The sequence below is a fragment of the Brienomyrus brachyistius genome, chromosome 4 (assembly GCF_023856365.1).
Source record: "Brienomyrus brachyistius isolate T26 chromosome 4, BBRACH_0.4, whole genome shotgun sequence".
Lineage (NCBI taxonomy): Eukaryota > Metazoa > Chordata > Actinopteri > Osteoglossiformes > Mormyridae > Brienomyrus > Brienomyrus brachyistius.
Genome location: NC_064536.1, coordinates 8,257,897 through 8,278,216, shown reverse-complemented (window position 1 = coordinate 8,278,216; position 20,320 = coordinate 8,257,897). Strand labels below are relative to the sequence as shown.

Sequence of the window (20,320 nt, the reverse complement as noted above, 5' to 3'; positions counted from 1 at the left end):
CCATAAGGATAGTTATACCCGCTCACACACACACACTCACTAATTCATAATTTAATTAATTTCTGACTTTCTTGGAATGCTTTTTAGTCTTCATATTCACAACCTAAATAATGATCCCTTAACTGTCGGAATTTATGGCGCTTAGCCATACACTGCCGCTCGCTCAATGCATGAAGCCTTTAGTTTGAAAATAAGAAAAACATTTACCGCTCTGGTGATGTAATACAATGAAGACTGCGATTGATTAAAGAAGTGAAACGCAAACCCCTCCCTTGCCGACCGAGGGACACGTCAAACTCAGGAAAATCAGGAAGACGAAATAAACAAACTCCGGCGTCCGCGTAACTGTATTTTAGCGACACCTCGTGGTGAAAAAAAAATGCGTGTGTTTCAACGTGTATAACAAGTAATTTTATACCTGCGATCCAGGATCACTGCAGAGTAGTAATGTCTAGATGTACGATATTTTCGAATCTATTGACTTGCCAAATTATGATGGTCTGGTGCACGAACCTCGTATTATTAAGCGCAGCTCAAATTCAGTTGGGACCGTTTTTTTCTCTCAAACCGCCAGGATGCTGAATAAACAGTTACCTGCATCTACCCCCCCCCCCCCCCCCCATTGCATTCAACTGCGCACTGCTTATTCCACTTCTGCGTTTTATCGACATTAATTTACCCATACTGCTCTCTGTTTGTTGTGCATCCTTATCTCCAGTACACATAGGCATTTTAATTACTGCTTAATTACTCATTCTCATATTAGTCGTGTTTTGATTCGCATTACCGTGTTTCCGATACCATATCCCACAACTGTGGCATAGGAATCTCACTGTGCGCATCGGAACAGAGGTGACAACAAAACGTGAAATTGATCTGGGGTTTCCCGAAAGCTCACATAAACATTCCAATATGCAAAACCAGTAAATATATGTACATCCACAAAGGACTTAGAGCATTGACATAAACCAAATGCATGTTGTTAGAACAGGCACAAACAATTACGCAATTTTCATCTCACAATCGTACAAATATATATTGAACAGAGGAACACACCAGAATTCTGCCCTCAGTGCACCGTGCAGCTTCTGACAGCTGTCTGCTGCTAGATTCCTGTAGATCTGCGGATGCACGTGACCTTGGCAAGGCTGCTGTGTCCTGCAACTGTGCACGAATTGATCACATTTCTCTTGCATCAGGCACACAAATACGTACGATGTCCAGCAGGAGGGGATGCCTGGCATGACACCAAAATTGGTTTTCATGCCATTGCAGACATACCTGGCGTTGCACAGGTGCAGCGGATGGAACCCTCAACCCTTTTCTTATTTGCAGCCCCTTGAATCCCACCTTCACCTGTCGAAAAGATTTCTTGGCACTAGGTCTAAATGTCCAAGACAATGGACATTTACAGACAGGTGATGCTGTAATTTGGTCCAGCTTCGGAGTGTGTCAGACGGCAAAGGATGGTGCATTTGCTGGTAGCTAGTTATTAGCGAATACCTGCTGATTCTAGTGATGAATGGCCAAACCGTGACTGAGGAGAGGTGTAACACACACTGCTGTAGAGGAGGTTTTGGGCATGTAAAAGATGCGATTCTGGTGCCTACACTCTCAGAAAAAAGAGTGAGAAGTACCTTTGTTTGTCATTGGGGCTACACCCTCAAGGCTCTGCCAATCGTACCATTAGCTGTAGGTAAATGTAGCAATTTTATTATTAAAATAGCTTTTCGATCCTATTCATGGTCGCAGTAGGTCCGGAGCCTAACCCAGAGGCCATGGGTGCGTGGGGGGGGGACAACCCAGGATGGGGATGATTTTTATATAATTTAGGATTTTGACCACCTCCTCAATGAACTGTTTTAAGGCTTCCTTTGCGAAGCATTACTTCCTTCTCCTATTGCTGCTCACCATTTCGCTTTGTTTACAAGGAAGCAACATTATATTTTGAGCCTATTTTTATATTTTCACCAAACAGTTTTTTTTATCGTGGCGTTAATTATGGATGCTTTAGTGTGTTTTTATTGATTTCTTAATTCGTTTATGTTTTTCTTTACATTCGCATGCGTCAGGTGTGACGTATTTCACCACTGAAATACATGGAACGGATGTGCCTGTTATCGACAGTTAGTGCTTTTTTTCACGCAGAGGCTGGGGGGGGGAGCCAAAAAAGTAATACTTAAAATTCGTTTGTTAATTTTGAAATGACAAAGGTTTTTGGGAAATGCACGTACACCTCGGCCGTTCTTTGCCTTGTTCGTTATTCGCTAACATCAATCGCTTTAGGAAAATCCAACCCAGTTCTGTTTAGCCAGTTTCACATTTATGAAAAGCATAATTTTGCCGATGGTGTACCAGCAAAGTCGAGTCAGATGACCCTGCACCCTTCGTGTCAACATTATGTCAAATTAATGTATACACATGGTCTACGTCTAAATCGTCATGGGTCTCTACATCACATATACAGCAAAGCAAGAATTGTAATCTAATACTCCATGTTTAAGCTCTACAGGACTCAATGAACCTTAAATATCGCGGGCTTTTTAAAGTAAGATGTGCAGCTTGCTGCGATGAGCTGGCCCCCCATCCTGGGTTGTTCCCTGCCTCGTGCCCATTGCTTCCGGGATAGGCTCCGGACCCCTCGCGACCCAATAGGATAAGAGGTTTGGAAAATGGATGGATGGATGGATGTGCAGCCTGTGCCTACAACGGTGAGTGTTAATCTCATCACCTTCTTCATGATACATACAGAGAGATCGTCAATTATGAAGATTCACATAGGTATTACGATCTAAGGCACAGAGTTATGACAAGATTTACTTACGAGGTGCAGTAAAGCTTTTGGCGTCTGTAACTATTAGGCTTAAATACAACTGACTGTTCTAATTTATGGGTTGTTGTTTAGTAACACTGAAAACTGTAAGGCGGAGACAAATAAAAAAGGGAAAGGAAAACTATTACTTGAGCTCAGCCCCGCATGACGTTGGGTGTCAGTCACGTCCCTCAACCGAGAGCCAGAGAAACAAAAGCTGAACAAGCAGTGAGACAGGAGCAGTTACTGAGGGCTGTGGGATCGCAACCAACATGTGTACTGTGGTTATTATTTCATGGTTGTCTTTCATTTTCGGTGAGGTTTTAGTCTTTTTTCTACTGAAAACATTGTGAAACTGCCTTATTTTCAGTCTAATAAGACATTATTATTCCATTGTAGGGTTTGCATCGTCCGAAATCAAACAGAGTCTGGTGGCAATGGGTAAAACGAACCGAGCAGCAAGGATCGTGTGTGAAGTGTCAGTCTCCTTGAATGATAACCCCCTGCATTGGTACCAACGGGTACAAGGGGGGACTTTGCACCGTGTTTCTTACCTACCAGCCGGCTCGGGCAGCCCACAAAACGACCCAGGCTTTACTGTGACTAAAGATGGCAATAAAAGTATACTGACTATCTTAACGGCGAAAGAAACTGCTGATTACTACTGTGCCTACTGGGAGACCCACAGCGAGAACATTAAGAGGAAGTCAAGGCAGAAACGACACCAGCAAACCGCTGCAAAGACAGCGGGTTGCGCTGCGCTGGGGCTCCTGCCTTCTTAATGACGAATACACTGTTGTAAGTGCCGCTTATTAATACCGACATCTCAAACATCTTTAAAATGTATCATTTTCATCTTAAGATACAATATCATTAAGCATATGAATCCTATAGTTGAAAAGTTCACATCGCAGTCGCTCCTTTGCTAAAAAATCGGTAACTACTTATGGTCATGGTTTTAGTTATTTATAAACACATTCATAGCAAACAATAATATTTATAAATACCTCTATAATGCGTAATAATGGTCGGTATAAGCATTAAGGATGCTTTGGGCCAAAGATGAGATGAGAGCTTCATAAAGCAGTCATAATGCATAAGAAAACCGGCTATAATGAGTTCTGCTTTCTTATAAAGATTCGAGACATGTTTATAATGCTTCACGAATGTATTATAATGCATTATGAATGTGTTTATAAATTACTAAAACCACAGCCGCAAGTAAAGATCAAGGGAGCCCAGCTATGATTTCAGCCACTTGGAAAAGCGCTACACACTGTTAGATTGTAATTAGCTCTACGCCCGTTAGACCCATGAAAATAGACAACGCACGATTCAAGTTAAAATGCGCACACATTACTCAGCACATGGTTTTCTTATAGTTACTCGGACTAGATTACAGAAATGTATGAAAATAAATCAGTCCATCTTACCATTCCTGTCACCAACGCCATCGTACTGATCTGACTCTCACTCTAACAAACGGGATCGTTGCGCGTGTCTGTGTGAAGACGCACAAGCTGATCCTGCCTGTAATTGGTTAACACACTGAGGCGACGTTCGTCCAGGCAGCTTTCACATCCCAATAATAATAATACAAATAATGATTATAATATAGAGCGGGGGTGGCGTAGTGTGGCAGTGGTTGGCGCTGTTGCTTCTAAGCTCTGGGACCAAGGTTCAAATTTTCGGGTCTCAGGGTCCTGTGTGTGGGGAGTTTGCATGTTCAGTTCATTATAGTTACCAAAATGCCAGTAGTTATACATGCGTGGCTGAATGGTGTGGGTGTGTGTGTCTGTTTGTATGGGATAGGCTCCCGACCATCCACGACCTTGAACAAGATAAGCAGTTACAGTAAATTGATGGATAACATAAAACAGAAAAGGCAGTCATTTTACTTCAGCACAACAGTAATGCCGAATAGGACTCCCCCCGGATCCCCCGCCCCCGAAACCCTAAATACACCTTCCCCAATAGCGCAGCTCAGTTCTATGCGTCAGCAGCGGGCCGCGATCTGATTGGCTGAAGCAGCCGCCGCTTTTCTTCCTCCGCTCGAACCAGCGGACGGCGCAGTAGATGCCGCAGTCAGAGGCGATGCGCAGAAATGTCTCTCAGACGCGTCTTCGTCTCTGCGCTCCTCTTGTCTTTCGGTGAGTGTTTTTCGTTACAACCTGCTTTTCTGAGTATTTTCCTTAATGGAAATGATTTACAATTTTTTTTTTCGCTTCTCTTAATTTCAGTGAGAGAACATGCAGCCAATCTGATCCAGAGTAAAACGACACTGACTAGAGGCTCGGGGAAATCAGTAACTATTGATTGCAGTAACACCCATGTATGTATCAGCTATCTCCACTGGTACCAGAAGACAGATGGAGAAGCGTTCAAGAGGGTCCTGTACGTGTCCATGTCTAGTGGCTCTCCAATAGCTGAACCAGGATTTGAGATCTTCACAGCTTATAAAACTGATGATGGCGTACACAAGCTGTTTATAAGATCGGTAAAGGCCAGTCATTCTGCCACATACTTCTGTGCTTGCTGGCTTTACCACAGTGATGCAAACTCAATACACAGTTCGGAAAAAACCTCAACTTCTGTCACCTGTGCTTTTAACAGAACATTGGACTAAATTCAGTGCCTTCAAAAGTGTTCAGACCTTTAACTCTCTCGTCTTGCTGAACTACATATCATACACTGACAGTTAATTCTCAGTGACATTTAATTTCTAAACACTGAAACTGATGAGCATTTTTTTTGCCCTGGTCTGTACCCTGTCTATCCATCCATCTATCTATCCATTTTTTTCAACCCTTTTGTCCTATGCAGGATCATTTGGGTTCGGAGCCTATCACAGAAACCACGAGCACAAGGCAGGGGATAACCAAGGATGGGGTGCCAACCAAACACATGGCACACACACCATTCACGCACACACATTCACACTCACACAACATTCATACACACACTCACTAATTCATAATTTTATTAATTTCTGACTTCCTTGAAATGCTCTTTAGTCTTCATATTTACAACCTAAATAATGATCCCTTAACTGTGGGGTGTTTCGCCAAAAAAATTGGCAGGTCTTTTATTGAGTCACAGGCTGAGGAAAAATGTAATATCTCAGCAGGGCAATCCTTTCTAAAATGTGCAAACATAGGGCTTCAACATCATGGGGGATAAACATTTACACAACAGAATGTTTCACTTGATTTTTTTAAATTATCATACAGCAATACTGACATCATTCGGTGAACAAGACGGGGCTTGCGTTGCACTTCTTTAAACCAATCACAATCTTAATTGTATGACATCACCACATTAATTAAAACCAGTGTTTTTGTTAAGCATCAAGGTGCAAAGATTTGCAAAGTAGTTGTTTTATTGTGTAAGCCGTTTATTGAGGGATGTGAAATAAATATAAAATATAAGAATATGTTTACCTGCAAAGGCATTTTTATTTTTTATATATATATATTTTTAAATAATATAATAATTCTTATTCTTATTCTTGTTATTAATAATAATAAAGGCCTGCACTGGTGACTTTCCAATCATAGGCCAAAGGATTAGGGCGCTTAGCCATACACGTCCACTTGCTCAATGGGTGAAAGCCTTTAGGTTGAAAACTAGAAGAAAAAATGTGAAACACAACCCCCTCCCTTACTGACTGAGGGACATGTGAGAATGTCCAAATAATCAAACTCCGGCGTCCGCGTTACTGTATTTTAGCGACCCCTCGTGGTGGGATAAATTTGCGTGTGTTTCAAATTGTATAACGAGTAATTTTATACCTGCGATCCAGGATCACTGCAGAGTAGTAATGTCTAGATGTACGATATTTTCGAATCTATTGACTTGCCAAATTATGATGGTCTGATGCACGAACCTCGTATTATTAAGCGCAGCTCAAATGCAGTTGGGACCGTTTTTTTCTCTCAAGCCTCCAGGATGCTGAATAAACAGTTACCTGCACACTCTTATCCCCACTGCAAATATGGTTTTTAATTACTACTTATCTATACTCACCGTTACATTAGACTTCTTTTCTTGTATTGCACTACGGTTTGTCCTGTGCCCCAAAGCACGACTGCCAACTCGCACGCATCTGGCGTGACACTCACTGTCAGACTCTCACGTTCACGCAAGAAATCTTACGGCAAATGTATATTATTCCATCATAAGCCTAAAATAATATACATCAAAAATGTTGCGGTAGTTTGCAAACCCGACAGAATAGTTACAAGACAAAAAACTCCGACATGCGTGTAAACGCGTGTGTATATGTGTGCAGACTCATCTCGAATTGAAAATTTCACGGCAGCCGGCTAAAAAAAATGGCAATACTGCCGATGCCATATCCTACAACCGTGGTGTGGGAATTTCATTGTGTTCCTTGGAACACGTCTGACAATAAAATGTGAAATTTATCAGTTCTGTTTAGCCAGTTTCACATTCCAGAAAAGGCATAATTTTGCCGATGGTGTATCAGCTATGTCGAGTCAGATGACCCTGCAACCTTCGTGTCAGCATTATTTCAAATTAATGTATACACATGGTCTACGTCTAAATCGCCATGGGTCTCTATATCACATACAGCAAAGCAAGAATTGTAATCTAATACTCAATGTTTAAGCTCTACAGGACTGAGCGAACCTTAAATATCGCGGGCTTTTTAAAGTAAGATGTGCAGCCTGTACCTACAACGGTGAGTGTTAAGAAATGCGGTTAATCTCATCACCTTCTTCATGATATATACGGAGAGATCGTTCATTATAAAGATTCACATAGGTATCACGATCTAAGGCACAGAGTTATGACAAGATTTACTTAGGAGGTGCAGTAAAGCTTTTGGCGTCTGTAACTATTAGGCTTAAATACAACTGACTGTTCTAATTTATGGGTTGTTGTTTAGTAACACTGAAAACTGTAAGGCGGAGACAAATAAAAAAGGGAAAGGAAAACTATTACTTGAGCTCAGCCCCGCATGATGTTGGGTGTCAGTCACGTCCCTCAACCGAGAGCCAGAGAAACAAAAGCTGAACAAGCAGTGAGACAGGAGCAGTTACTGAGGGCTGTGGGATCGCAACCAACATGTGTCCTGTGGTTATTATTTCATGGTTGTCTTTCATCTTCGGTGAGGTTTTAGTCTTTTTTCTACTCGCAAAACTGCCATTATTATACATATTTATTTTGTAATCGGTAATTAATGGAAAACATTGTGAAACTGCCTTATTTTCAGTCAAATAAAACATTCTTATTCCATTGTAGGGTTTGCATCGTCCGAAATCAAACAGAGTCTGGTGGCAATGGGTAAAATGAACCGAGTAGCGAGGGTCGAGTGTGAAGTTTCAGTCTCCTTGAATGACAATCCCTTGCATTGGTACCAACGGGTACAAGGGGGGGCTTTGTACCGTGTTTCTTACCTACCAGCGGGATCGGGCAGCCAACAAACCGATCAAGGCTTCACGGCGACGAAAGATGGCCATAAAAGTACACTGACTATCTTAACGGCGAAAGAAACCGCTGATTACTACTGCGCCTACTGGGAGACCCACAGCGAGAACATTAAGAGGAAGTCAAGGCAGAAACGATGCCACCAAAACCGTGGAAAGACAGCGGGTTTTTAATGACAGAGACACCGTGAAGTGCCGTGTGTTATTAATACCGACATCTTAAACATCTTGAAAAACTTCAATTTTCATCTTAAAATACAAATCCATCCACCCTATGAATCCTAAATGAAACGTTCAACACCACTTCAATCTGGAAGGTTATATTGGGAATTTAGGAATCTCACCCGCCTCTTCTTTGTTAAGAATTAAGGTCAAGGTGCAAGGTGCTTAGAAACGTGCAACACTAAAACATACTGTTAAATATTTAGCTCTGCTGCCAATAGACCCATGAAAACAGACAACGCACGATTCAAGTAAAAATACGCACACATTGCTCAATGCCTGGTTTTATAATAGCGACTCGGCCTAGAATACACAAATTTAAGAAAATAAATCAGTCAATCTTACCATTCCTGTCAACAACGCCATCGTACTGATCTGACTCTCACTCTAACAAACGGGATCGTTGCGCGTGTCTCTGTGAAGTAAGACGCACAAGCTGATCCCGCCTGTAATTGGTTAACACACTGACGCGACGTTCGCACAGGCAGCTTTGACATCCCAATAATAATGATAATAATAATAATAATAATAATTATTATTATTATTATTATTATTATTATTAGAGTGTCGGGGTTCCATATGTGTGGAGTTTGCTTTTTGTCGTCGTAGGGTTTCCTGCGGGTACTCCCGCTTAGGTTAATTGTAGTTACCAAATAGCACGTACCTGTAGGTGTAAGTGAATAATGTGTGTGAGAGGGAGAGACGGGGAGAGAGTGTGTCCTGTGACGGGTGGGCGCCACATCCTGAGTTGTTTTCTACCTTGCGTCTGCAGGCTCTGGAATAGGCTCCGGACCCCCAGCAACCCATCCATCCATCCATCCATCCATCATCTCCCGCTTAATCCGGGGTCGGGTCGCGGGGGCAGCAGTCTCAGCAGGGAGACCCAGACTTCCCTCTCCCCGGCCACTTCATCCAGCTCCTCTGGGGGGATCCCGACATAGTCTCTCCAGCGTGTCCTGGGTCTTCCCCGGGGTCTCCCCCCAGCAACCCTGAATAGGATAAGCCGTTACATAAAACGGATGGATGACATTGAACAGAAAATATATTCATTTTACTTCAGCGGAATAGTAATGCCGAATAGGATTCCCTCCCACACCCCAAAATCCACCTTCCTTTATAGCGCGGCTCAGCTCGACGCGCCAGCAGCGGACCGCGATCTGATTGGCTGAAGCAGCCGCCGCTTTTCTTCCTCCGCTCGAACTAGCGGATGGCGCAGCAGATGCTGCAGTCAGAGGCAAAGCGCAGAAACGGCTCTCAGATGCATCTTCGTTTCTGCGCTCGTCACTGCGCTCCTCTTCTGTTTCGGTGAGGGTTATTTTGGCTACAATGTGCTTTTCTTTAACGGGATTGTCACATAATCTATTCTCTTTATTTCAGTGGCAGTGCAGGCGGCCCTGGTACAGAGTAAAAAAACTTTGCTCAATAACGTGGGTAAGGCAGTAACCATTGGTTGCAGTGACACAACAGGATGTTATTACTATTTCCACTGGTACCAGAAAAAGAGATGGAGATGTGTTGAGGAGGATCCTCTATATGCCCATCCACTAAACTAAACTGAATAATTTTAAAACTAATCTGTAGCGCCGCAACACCAGAATTAAACACGCATTACCGGTTTCCATATACATCAACAACTAAAGCAATACTTACTTTAGTCATGTACTATATGGGCACGCGGCGATAATTAACAGTGTGCACATACAGAACCCGCACTAAAAAACTGAGGAAAAATATGGCTGCTCCCTCTAACCGGTGACTGGCTAAACTACTGCAAACACATGACCAGCCGAGGAGCAGCGCTTAAAGGAACAGCGAGTGGAGTTCTCCCGCAGGCAGCCTTTTACACAGACACTTTCAGGCTCATTATAGGCACGGCGGGCGTCACTCATTCTGCCTTGTATTACTGCGCCTGCTGGATGCAAACTCTACACCAGGCTTGCAAAAACCAGAACTGAACTTCTGCCAAGTCTAGCTCAGTGAGAACCTTTGAGTGAATAAATACCCCAACCCACCAAGCCATACGTCAGCCCCAAATCTATGACCAATTCTCTCTTCTCGGGATTCGAGAGTTTAATGTCATATGCACAGTAAACAATCAGTTACACAATACAATGAAAATCTTACTCTATATGTCCTGCCGGCCACCAGTAAACATAAAATAAATTCAAAACACAAGCACAAATTTAGGTGCTTCAGTAAGACAACAAATACAGTATGAGTCTGCCACTGAATGAGCAAGTTAATATCTGCAATTGTAATCCGGCATTCAGTGGTTCTGGTGAAATTGAGCATTGTTAAGATAACCTGGGCGATTCAGGTGTAATTATAGGATGCTGAAAATATGCCAAGTGTTCTGGATACATGAAATGTACGATAACATGCAAGATAATGAATGTAGAGTAAACTGTATTATTAAAATAATAATAATAATAGTAGGTCGCGGGGGGTCCAGAGCCTATCCTGGAAGCAATGGGCACGAGGCAGGGAACAACCCAGGATGGGGGGCCAGCCCACCGCAGGGCACACTCGCACACCATTCACTCACACATGCACACCTACTGGCAATTTAGCAACTCCAATTAGCCTCAGCATGTTTTTGGACTGTGGGGGAAAACCGGAGTACCCAGAGGAAACCCCACGATGACATGGGGAGAACATGCAAACTCCACACACATGTGACCCAGGCGGAGACTCGAACCCGGATCCCAGAGGTGTGAGGCGACAGTGCTAACCACTGCACCACCATGCCACCCCTATTATTAAAATGTATAATATTTTTTTCCCAAAATAGTAATATAATTGATTTAGAGAGGACATGCGATTTAAAAAAAAGAATAAAAAATAATAAAAAAAAAAATAAGAAGAAGAATAAAAAAAAAAAAAAAAAAAGAGAATGGGGCCCAGGGGTAATCGACCCGGCTTACTATGCTACACAATATTTTATCTCTGAGGTGATTGACTAATAGTCACTATAATGATGTTAATTTTTTTGTTAGTGCATCTTAGCGACTCCACGTGGTGGAACAGATTTAATAGATTTGCATCCGGAGTATGTGTGAGCGTGGGGGGTGGCGGCAATGAAAAAAGTAAAAATGCCATCAGTCTTGTGTTTTGGTCGGTTACTTATAGATAAGGTTAGGGCTGGTAGGGGTGTGTGTGTGTGTGTGTGTGTGTGTGTGTGTGTGTGCGCGCGCGCGCGATAAGTAATTATACTGAACATCCAGAATCACAAATAATGATGTAAGATAATGATCTCCAAAAGTAAGATATTTCCAAATTCATCAACTTCTGGTCTTCTGTAAAGTAAGTATGATGGTCTGAGATATATCATTAGCAAGCCCAGGTCTTAGGTCTCAAATCCAGGAGGGCATCTCTACTGCTTAGAACATCTATACATGAAGCCTAACTTTGCGGATGGTGTTCCCAGCTTTGTGGAGCCAGGTGAACCCTGGGAAGCCTTAGTGTCGTCATTACTTATAGAATGAATGTACAGCCTGCATACGGACTGCACGCTAATCATCATGTGTCATCAAATTTTGCTAATGAATTTATATTAAATGGCTGCTAACAAGCGAGTTTGCATCAGTTTCACAAGAAACGTACTGAAATATTAAAACGCGTAATGTCACGGAGTGCAACCAGAGGTATTTCTTTTGATATTTGTGACCCTCCAGCACAAAACCGTACGGAAGTCGCAGGGCCGTATTTTTAGATATTTTTGAGGATTTTTTTGTGCTCTTTCATTTGATAACATAATGCTATATGCAGATTTCATGTTATTAAAGCCTAATTTAAGCGACTGCAGACGTATGAAAACGTGACACTTCTCTCTCTTTTCTACACGATCCACAGTATATTATTAACATTATTCTCATTTTATTTAATTTTATTCAGTTATCTATAGTTGACATTATATAAACAATGCACAATTGGCCATTATTACGTTGTCTATATATGATTTTTTTTTTGTTATATAAAGCGATTCGCGATCGTCAATAAGTAATTAGAAAAAATACACGTACGCGTAGATAATTGTGACCCTCCAGCACAAAACTCTACACTTGGGTCAAAAATTAGAAATTAGGATTATGGTATCAAATGAAAGAGCTCAAAAAATATCTAAAAATACGGCCCTGCGACTTCCGTACGGTTTTGTGCTGGAGGGTCACATTTTTTCACTATTTCTTTTTTTTTCATTTTAAAGATCTAAGTAAGCAGTACCGTGCAGAGAGACAGGTGCTCGTCGCCTTTGACACACACATTAATGGTGCCCCCAGTACCTTTAAAGGGAGACGCTTTAAATAGTTCCAGGAAAAGAGGCAGGTGCTCAGGCTCCCAGCCCCCTGCAAGCGCTTGAAAAGTAAATATCACTTTCTGTGACACTAGATCATCTTACAAGGTTTGGTTAAGATTTCGGTCTTTATAGCTGTTAAATACAACCGACTGTTCTAATTCACGACTTGTTGTGAAGTGACACTGAAAATTGTAAAGCGGAGACAAATTCGAAGAAAAATGGAAGGAAACCGATAACTAGAGCTAAGCCCCGCATGACGTTCGGTGTGTGTCACGTCCCTCAATCGAGAGCCAGACAAACAAAAGCTGAACAAGCAGTGAGACAGGAGCAGTTACTGAGGGCTGTCGGATCGCAACCAACATGTGTCCTGTGGTTATTATTTCATGGTTGTCTTTCATCTTCGGTGAGGTTTTGTAATTTTTTTCTACTTGCAAAACTGCCGCAGTTATACCTATTAATTTGTCATCGGTAATTAATTGAAAAAAATGTGAAACTGCATTATTTTCATGCTAATAAGACATTCTTATTCCATTGTAGGGATTGCATCGTCCGAAATCAAACAGAAACTGGTGGTAATGACTAAAATAAACAGAGTAGTAAGGATCGAGCGTGAAGTATCAATCGACTTGAATGTTAACCCCCTACATTGGTACCGACGGTTACAAGGGGGGGCTCTGCATCGTGTTTCTTACCTACCAGCTGGGTCTGGCAAACAAGAAAGTGAGACGGGCTTCACGGTGACAAAAACCACCGGCGCAAATGGCTTTAAAAGTGTACTGACTATCTCAAAGCCGAAGCTGGACGACACCGGTGATTACTACTATGCGTACTGGGAGACCCACAGCGAGAACATTAAGAGGAAGTCAAGGCAGAAACGACGCCAGCAAAACGGTGCAAAGAGAGCAGGTTGCGCTGCGTCGGGGCTCCTGCTTTTTAAATGACGAATACACTGTTATAAGTGCTGCTTATTAATACCGACATCTCAAACATCTTTAAAATTGACCCTTTTTATCTTAAGATACAAATCCATCCACCCTATGAATCCTAAATAAAAAGTTCAACACCACTGCGGTCTGGAAGGTCATATTGGGTATTTAGGAATCTCATCCATCTTTCTTTTGTTAAAAAGGCCAAGGAAGCCCGGAGATTATTGTAACGTTTGCTGACTGCATGCTTTTAGCTGCTCAGAACGGTGCAACACCAGAACATACTGCTAACCCTTTAGCTCCACGCCCATCAGAATGATGAAAATGAAAAATGCACAATTTCAGTTAAAACAGAAAGCGTGATTCCACTGAAATGGTACCATTTGCATGTTATAAATCTTCAAAACTAAATTTCATTTTTTCCCCATCTTTTTCAACACTAAATCTAATAACAGATGTTTTGAACTTTTATAAATGTGCACGGGTCAAACTCAGGTATCTTCATTTAATTTTTGGCAAGTTTTCTAAGAGGAGGACGGTTGCATTTTTCTCAGTCCCGTTACAAAATCTCAAGCAACTGTTTATACATAATTTGAAAATCATACCAACTAATTCTTTACATGCTTCAACTAGCTTTTTTGTGTTCCCCTCAATAAACTGTTTTTTTGGGGAGAAAAAAATCACTATATATGTGTACAAAGTTGTAATTTTTCTTCTTATATGAAAAACAGTACAGAAAGTAACAGGAGTTAGCAAATCCATGAACCACAGACACGAGTCATCAGTACTAATACCATGATAATATTGAGCACATTCAAGAAAGTGAGAGAACTTAAGTTTGGTTTCCTTGTGGTCTTCAGGCGACTGAGATGACGCGAGTTCCTAGTGAACACGCCACTTGTGGAATGTGCCAATTCATTTAGGGGTGGAAAAGTATTAGGGTAACAGGACTGTGTGAAAACCTGGAAACATGATTAAAATGAGTATTTTGACTAGCAAATTACTGCTGTACTATAAAGAAAATGTATTAAAAGCATAAATAGGAAATACCGCTACAATAACAGAAAAAAATAAGATTTTGAAGGTCGTAGTTTTCATTAATGTGTTACATCACGTATGTTCAATGTGCAATGAGGACATTGCGCATGACACCTTGCTTGATATTAACACGAATTATAAAGCTACTTTTCATGCATATTGATAACATATAATGACACCGATTCGTTGGAATGGCCTAAACATATTTAATACATCGTTTTATAATAGCGATTCGGCCTAGAATACACACATTTAAGAAAATAAATCAGTACATCCAGTCCACACATTACTCAGTGCCTAGTTTTCTTATAGTTACTCAGGCTAGATTACAAAAATGTATGAAAATAAATCAGTCAATCTTACCATTCCTGTTAGCAACGCCATCGTACTGATCTGACTCTCACTCTAACAAACGGGATCGTTGCGCGTGTCTGTGAAGTAAGACGCAGAAGCTGATCCCGCCTGTAATTGGTTAACACACTGACGCGACGTTCGCACAGGCAGCTTTGACATCCCAATAATAATGATAATAATAATAATAATTATTATTATTATTATTATTAGAGTGTCGGGGTTCCATATGTGTGGAGCTTGCTTTTTGTCGTCGTAGGGTTTCCTGCGGGTATTCCCGCTTAGGTTAATTGTAGTTACCAAATAGCCCGGAGGTGTGCACGTGTAAGTGAATAATGTGTATGAGAGGGAGAGAGTGTGTCCTGTGACGGGTTGGCGCCCCATCCTAAGTTGTTCCCCACCTTGCGTCTGCAGGCTCTGGGATAGGCTCCGGACCCCCAGCAACCCTGAATAGAATAAGCCGTTACATAAAACGGATGGATGACATTGAACAGAAAATATATTCATTTTACTTCAGCGCAATAGTAATGCCGAATAGGACTCCCTCCGAAACCCCATAATCCACCTTCCTATATAGCGCGGCTCAGCACGACGCACCAGCAGCGGACCGCGATCTGATTGGCTTAAGCAGCCGCCGTCTTTCTTCCTCCGCTCGAACCAGCGGACGGCGCAGCAGACGCCGCAGTCAGAGGCGAAGCGCAGAAATGGCTCTCAGATGCATCTTCGTTTCTGCGCTCGTCACTGCGTTCCTCTTCTGTTTCGGTGAGGATTATTTTGGCTGCAATGTGCTTTTCTTTAACGGGACCGTATTTCACATAATCTATTCTCTTTATTTCAGTGGCAGTGCAGGCGGCCCTGGTACAGAGTAAAAAAACTTTGCTCAAAAACGTGGGTAAGGCAGTAATCATTGATTGCAGTGACACAACAGGATGTTATCACTATCTCCACTGGTACCAGAAAAAAGATGGAGGTGTGTTGAATAGGATCCTCTATATGCCCATCTCTGGCGGCAAACCAGAAGCTGAAAATGGATTTGAGAAGTTTGAAGCTAAACTTGACGGAGGCACTTTCAGGCTCATTATGGGCCCGGCGGACGTCACTCATTCTGCCTTGTATTACTGCGCCTGCTGGATGTATCACGGTGATGCAAACTCTACACCAGGCTTGCAAGAACCAGAACTGAACTTCTGCCAAGTCTAGCTCAGTGAGAGCCTTTGAGTGAATAAATACCACAACCCACCAAGCCCCAAATCTATGACCAATTCTCTCTTCTCGGGATTCGAGAGTTTAATGTCATATGCACAGTAAACAATCAGTTACACAATACAATGTAAATCCTACTCTACATGTAAAAATGTCATAAGTCTTGTGTTTTGGTCGGTTACTTATAGATAAGGTTAGGGCTGGGTAGGGGTTTAAGGTGTCATATTGAGATTAGGGTTATGGCAAAATAAATAAACAGTCCCCATATGGACTGTGTGTGTCTGTGTGTCTGTGTGTGTGTGTGTGTGAGAGAGAGAGAGAGAGAGAGAGAGAGAGACATCGAGAGAGGATAAACCTTACCTTATGGGGACACAAAGTCACTACAATGTGATTTATTTTAATAACAATCTGTGACTGCAATGAAAAAGCTAAAGATGCAAAAACTCTTGTATTTTGTTTAGTTACTTATGGTTAGGGCTGAGTAGGAGTTAAGGTTGTCATAGTTAGCATTAGCATTTTTCCCATAGAAATGAATTAGCGGTCCCCGTAAACATATGTTTACCTAACTGTGTGTGTGTGTGTGCGATAAGTAATTATACTGAATATCCAGGATCACAAATAATGATGCAAAATAATGATCTCCAAATGTAAGATATATGATGCTCTGATATATGATAACATTAACAAGCTCAGGTCTTGGGTCTCGAATCCAGGAGGGCATCTCTACTGCTTAGAACATCTACATCAGGGGTCTCCAACTCCGGTCCCGGAGAGCTACTATCTAGTAGGTTTTCTGTCCCACTTGGCCTCTGATGAGCCACACCTGTTCCTGGTATTTACCTGAGTGCAGGTGTGGCTCATCAGATGCTGGGTAGGATAGAAAACCTGCTGGACGGTAGCCCTCCAGGACCGGAGTTAGAGACCCCTGATTTACACAGTTCTGCGAAGCCTAACTTTGCGGATGGTGTCCCAGCTTTGTGGAGCCAGGTGAACCCTGGGAAGCCTTAGTGTCGTCATTACTTAGAATGAATGTACAGCCTGCATACGGACTGCATGCTAATCATCATGTGCATAGATCACATACAGCACAACTGGGAATATTAATACACCACTCCGAGCTGGCCTTGGGTGTTTAGGGTCCCTGGCTGATTATCTGCTGAGCAGCCCCCTACCCCCCCAATCCCCCAAAATAGCAGAAAACAAATTTTGCGAATGAATTTATATTAAATGGCTGCTAACTAGCGAGCTTGCATCGGTTTAGTGTAACTAGTGTAAAAACATCTGCTATTAGGTTTAGTGCTGAAAAAGGGGAGACGCTTTAAATAGTCTGGGGAAAAGAGGCAGGAACTCAGGCTCCCAGCCCCCTGCACGTGCTTGGAAGTAAATATCATGCACTTTCTGTGACACTAGATCATCTTACAAGGTTTGGTGAAGATTTCGGTGTTTATAGCTGTTAAATACAACCGACTGTTCTAATTCACAGCTTGTTGTGAAGTGACACTGAAAACCGTAAGGCGGAGACAAACTCGGAGAAAATGGAAGGAAACCGATCACTTGAGCTCAGCCCCGCATGACGTTGGGTGTCAGTCACGTCCCTCAATCGAGAGCCAGAGAAACAAAAACTGAACAAGCAGTGAGACAGGAGCAGTTACTGAGGGCTGTGGGATCGCAACCAACATGTGTCCTGTGGTTATTATTTCATGGCTGTCTTTCATCTTCGGTGAGGTTTTAGTCTTTTTTCTACTTGAAAAACTGCTATTATTATGCATATTTATTTTGTAATCAGTAATTAATTGAAAAAAATGTGAAATTGCATTATTTTCATGCTAATAAGATGCTATTATTCCATTGCAGGGATTGCATCGTCCGAAATCAAACAGAAACCGGTGGTAATGACTAAAATAAACAGAGTAGTAAGGATCGAGTGTGAAGTGTCAATCAACTTGAATGTTAACCCCCTGCATTGGTACCGACGGTTACAAGGGGGGGCTCTGCATCGTGTTTCTTACCTACCAGCTGGGTCTGGCAAACAAGAAAGTGAGACGGGCTTCACGGCGCGGAAAGTTGGCAATAAAAGTGTACTGACTGTCTCAAAGCCGAAGGTGGACGACACCGGTGATTACTACTGCGCCTACTGGGAGACCCACAGCGAGAACATTAAGAGGAAGTCAAGGCAGAAACGACGCCAGCAAAACGGTGCAAAGAGAGCAGGTTGCGCTGCGTCGGGGTTCCTGCATTTTAAATGACGAATACACTGTTATAAGTGCTGCTTATTAATACCGACATCTCAAACATCTTTAAAATTGACCCTTTTTATCTTAAGATACAAATCCATCCACCCTATGAATCCTAAATAAAAAGTTCAACACCACTGCGGTCTGGAAGGTCATATTGGGTATTTGGGAATCTCAACCATCTCCCTTTTGTTAAAAATGTCAAGGAAGCCCGGAGATTATTGTAACGTTTGCTGACTGCATGCTTTTAGCTGCTCGGAACGGTGCAACACCAGAACATACTGCTAACCCTTTAGCTCCACGCCCATTAGAATGATGAAAATGAAAAATGCACCATTTCAGTTAAAACAGAAAGAGTGATTCCACTGAAATGGTACCATTTGTATGTTATAAATCTTCAAAACTAAATTTCTTTTTTTCCATCTTTTTCAACACTAAATCTAATAACAGATGTTTTGAACTTTTAAAAATGTGTACGGATCAAACTCAAGTAATTTCATTTAATTTTTGGCAAGTTTTCTAAGAGGAGGACAGTTGCATTTTTCTCAGTCCTGTTACAAAAATCACAAGCAACTGTTTAAACATAATTTGAAAATCATACCAACTAGTCCTTCACATACTTCAACTAGTTTTTTTGTGTTACCCTCAATAAACTGATTTTTTTGGGTGGGAAAAATCACTATTTATGTGTACAAAGTCTCCTTATATGAAAAACTGGACAGAAATTAACAGGAGTTGTATCAGAACATTAGCAAATCGATGAACCACAGCCACGTGTCATCAGTACTAATATCATGATAACATTGAGCACATTGAAGAAAGTGAGAGAACTTAAGTTTGTTTTCCTTGTGGTCTTCAGGCGACTGAGATGACGCGAGTTCCCAGTGAACACGCCACTTGTGGAATGTGCCAATTCATTTAGGGGTGGAAAAGTATTAGGGTAACAGGACTGTGTGAAAACCTGGAAAGAGGATTAAAATGAGTATTTTAACTAGCATATTATTGCTGTGCTATAAAGAAAATGTATTAAAAGCATAAATAGGAAATACCGCTACAAAAATAGAAAAAATAAGATTTTGAATGTCGTAGTTTTCATTAATGTGTTACATCACGTATGTTCAATGTGCAATGAGGACATTGCGCATGACACTTTGCTTGATATTAACACGTATTATAAAGCTACTTTTCATGCATATTGATTATTATAATGTCCTGGGGAGAGAAATGACACCGATTCGTTGGAATGGCCTATAAACATGTCATTTAATACATCGTTTTATAATAACAACTCGGCCTAGAATATACAAATTTAAGAAAATAAATCAGTCAATCTTACCATTCCTGTCACCAACGCCATCGTACTGTTCCGACTCTCACTCTAACAAACGGGATCGTTGCGCGTGACTCTGTGAAGTAAGACGCACAAGCTGATCCTGCCTGTAATTGGTTAACATTCTGACGCGACGTTCGCACAGGCAGCTTTGACGTCCCAATAATAACGCTAATAATAATAATAATAATAATAATAATAATAATAATAATAATAATAATAATAATAATAATTGTTATTATTATTATAAAGTGGTTTCGAGGTACTGACTTCTATGGAAGGGAGCTAATTTATATCTCCGCGACATCCGTTTGTTATTGTAAGTGATTGTGTCGTCCGTGTGCTTACCTATGTTATATATATGATCCCCGATCACTCCTCGTGTGTCCCCGTTTGGTCTGCCAAATGCTTATCGTGTTTGCAACCATATGTTTCAGGTGTGACTACCCCTTACCCC

At 41.7% G+C, this 20,320-nt stretch overlaps 1 protein-coding gene across 5 annotated transcripts in view; it reads left to right on the top strand.

The window, feature by feature from the left end:
- Positions 1 to 2,975: 2,975 nt before the first annotated feature.
- The window catches only part of LOC125740555 (immunoglobulin kappa light chain-like), a 35,459-nt gene continuing 18,114 nt past the window's right edge, over positions 2,976 to 20,320 (top strand). The window contains exons 1-2 of one of the 5 annotated variants that reach the window (XM_049011821.1): positions 2,976 to 3,127; positions 3,212 to 3,492. In XM_049011821.1, coding sequence (XP_048867778.1) covers positions 3,085 to 3,127; positions 3,212 to 3,492 — 324 coding nt within the window. In that variant the 5' untranslated portion in view covers positions 2,976 to 3,084. Of the gene's footprint in view, positions 3,128 to 3,211; positions 3,496 to 7,806; positions 7,947 to 12,923; positions 13,185 to 13,318; positions 13,621 to 20,320 lie in introns of those variants that run through there. The other 4 variants (XM_049011820.1, XM_049011819.1, XM_049011817.1 and 1 more) reach the window with 4 other exon arrangements.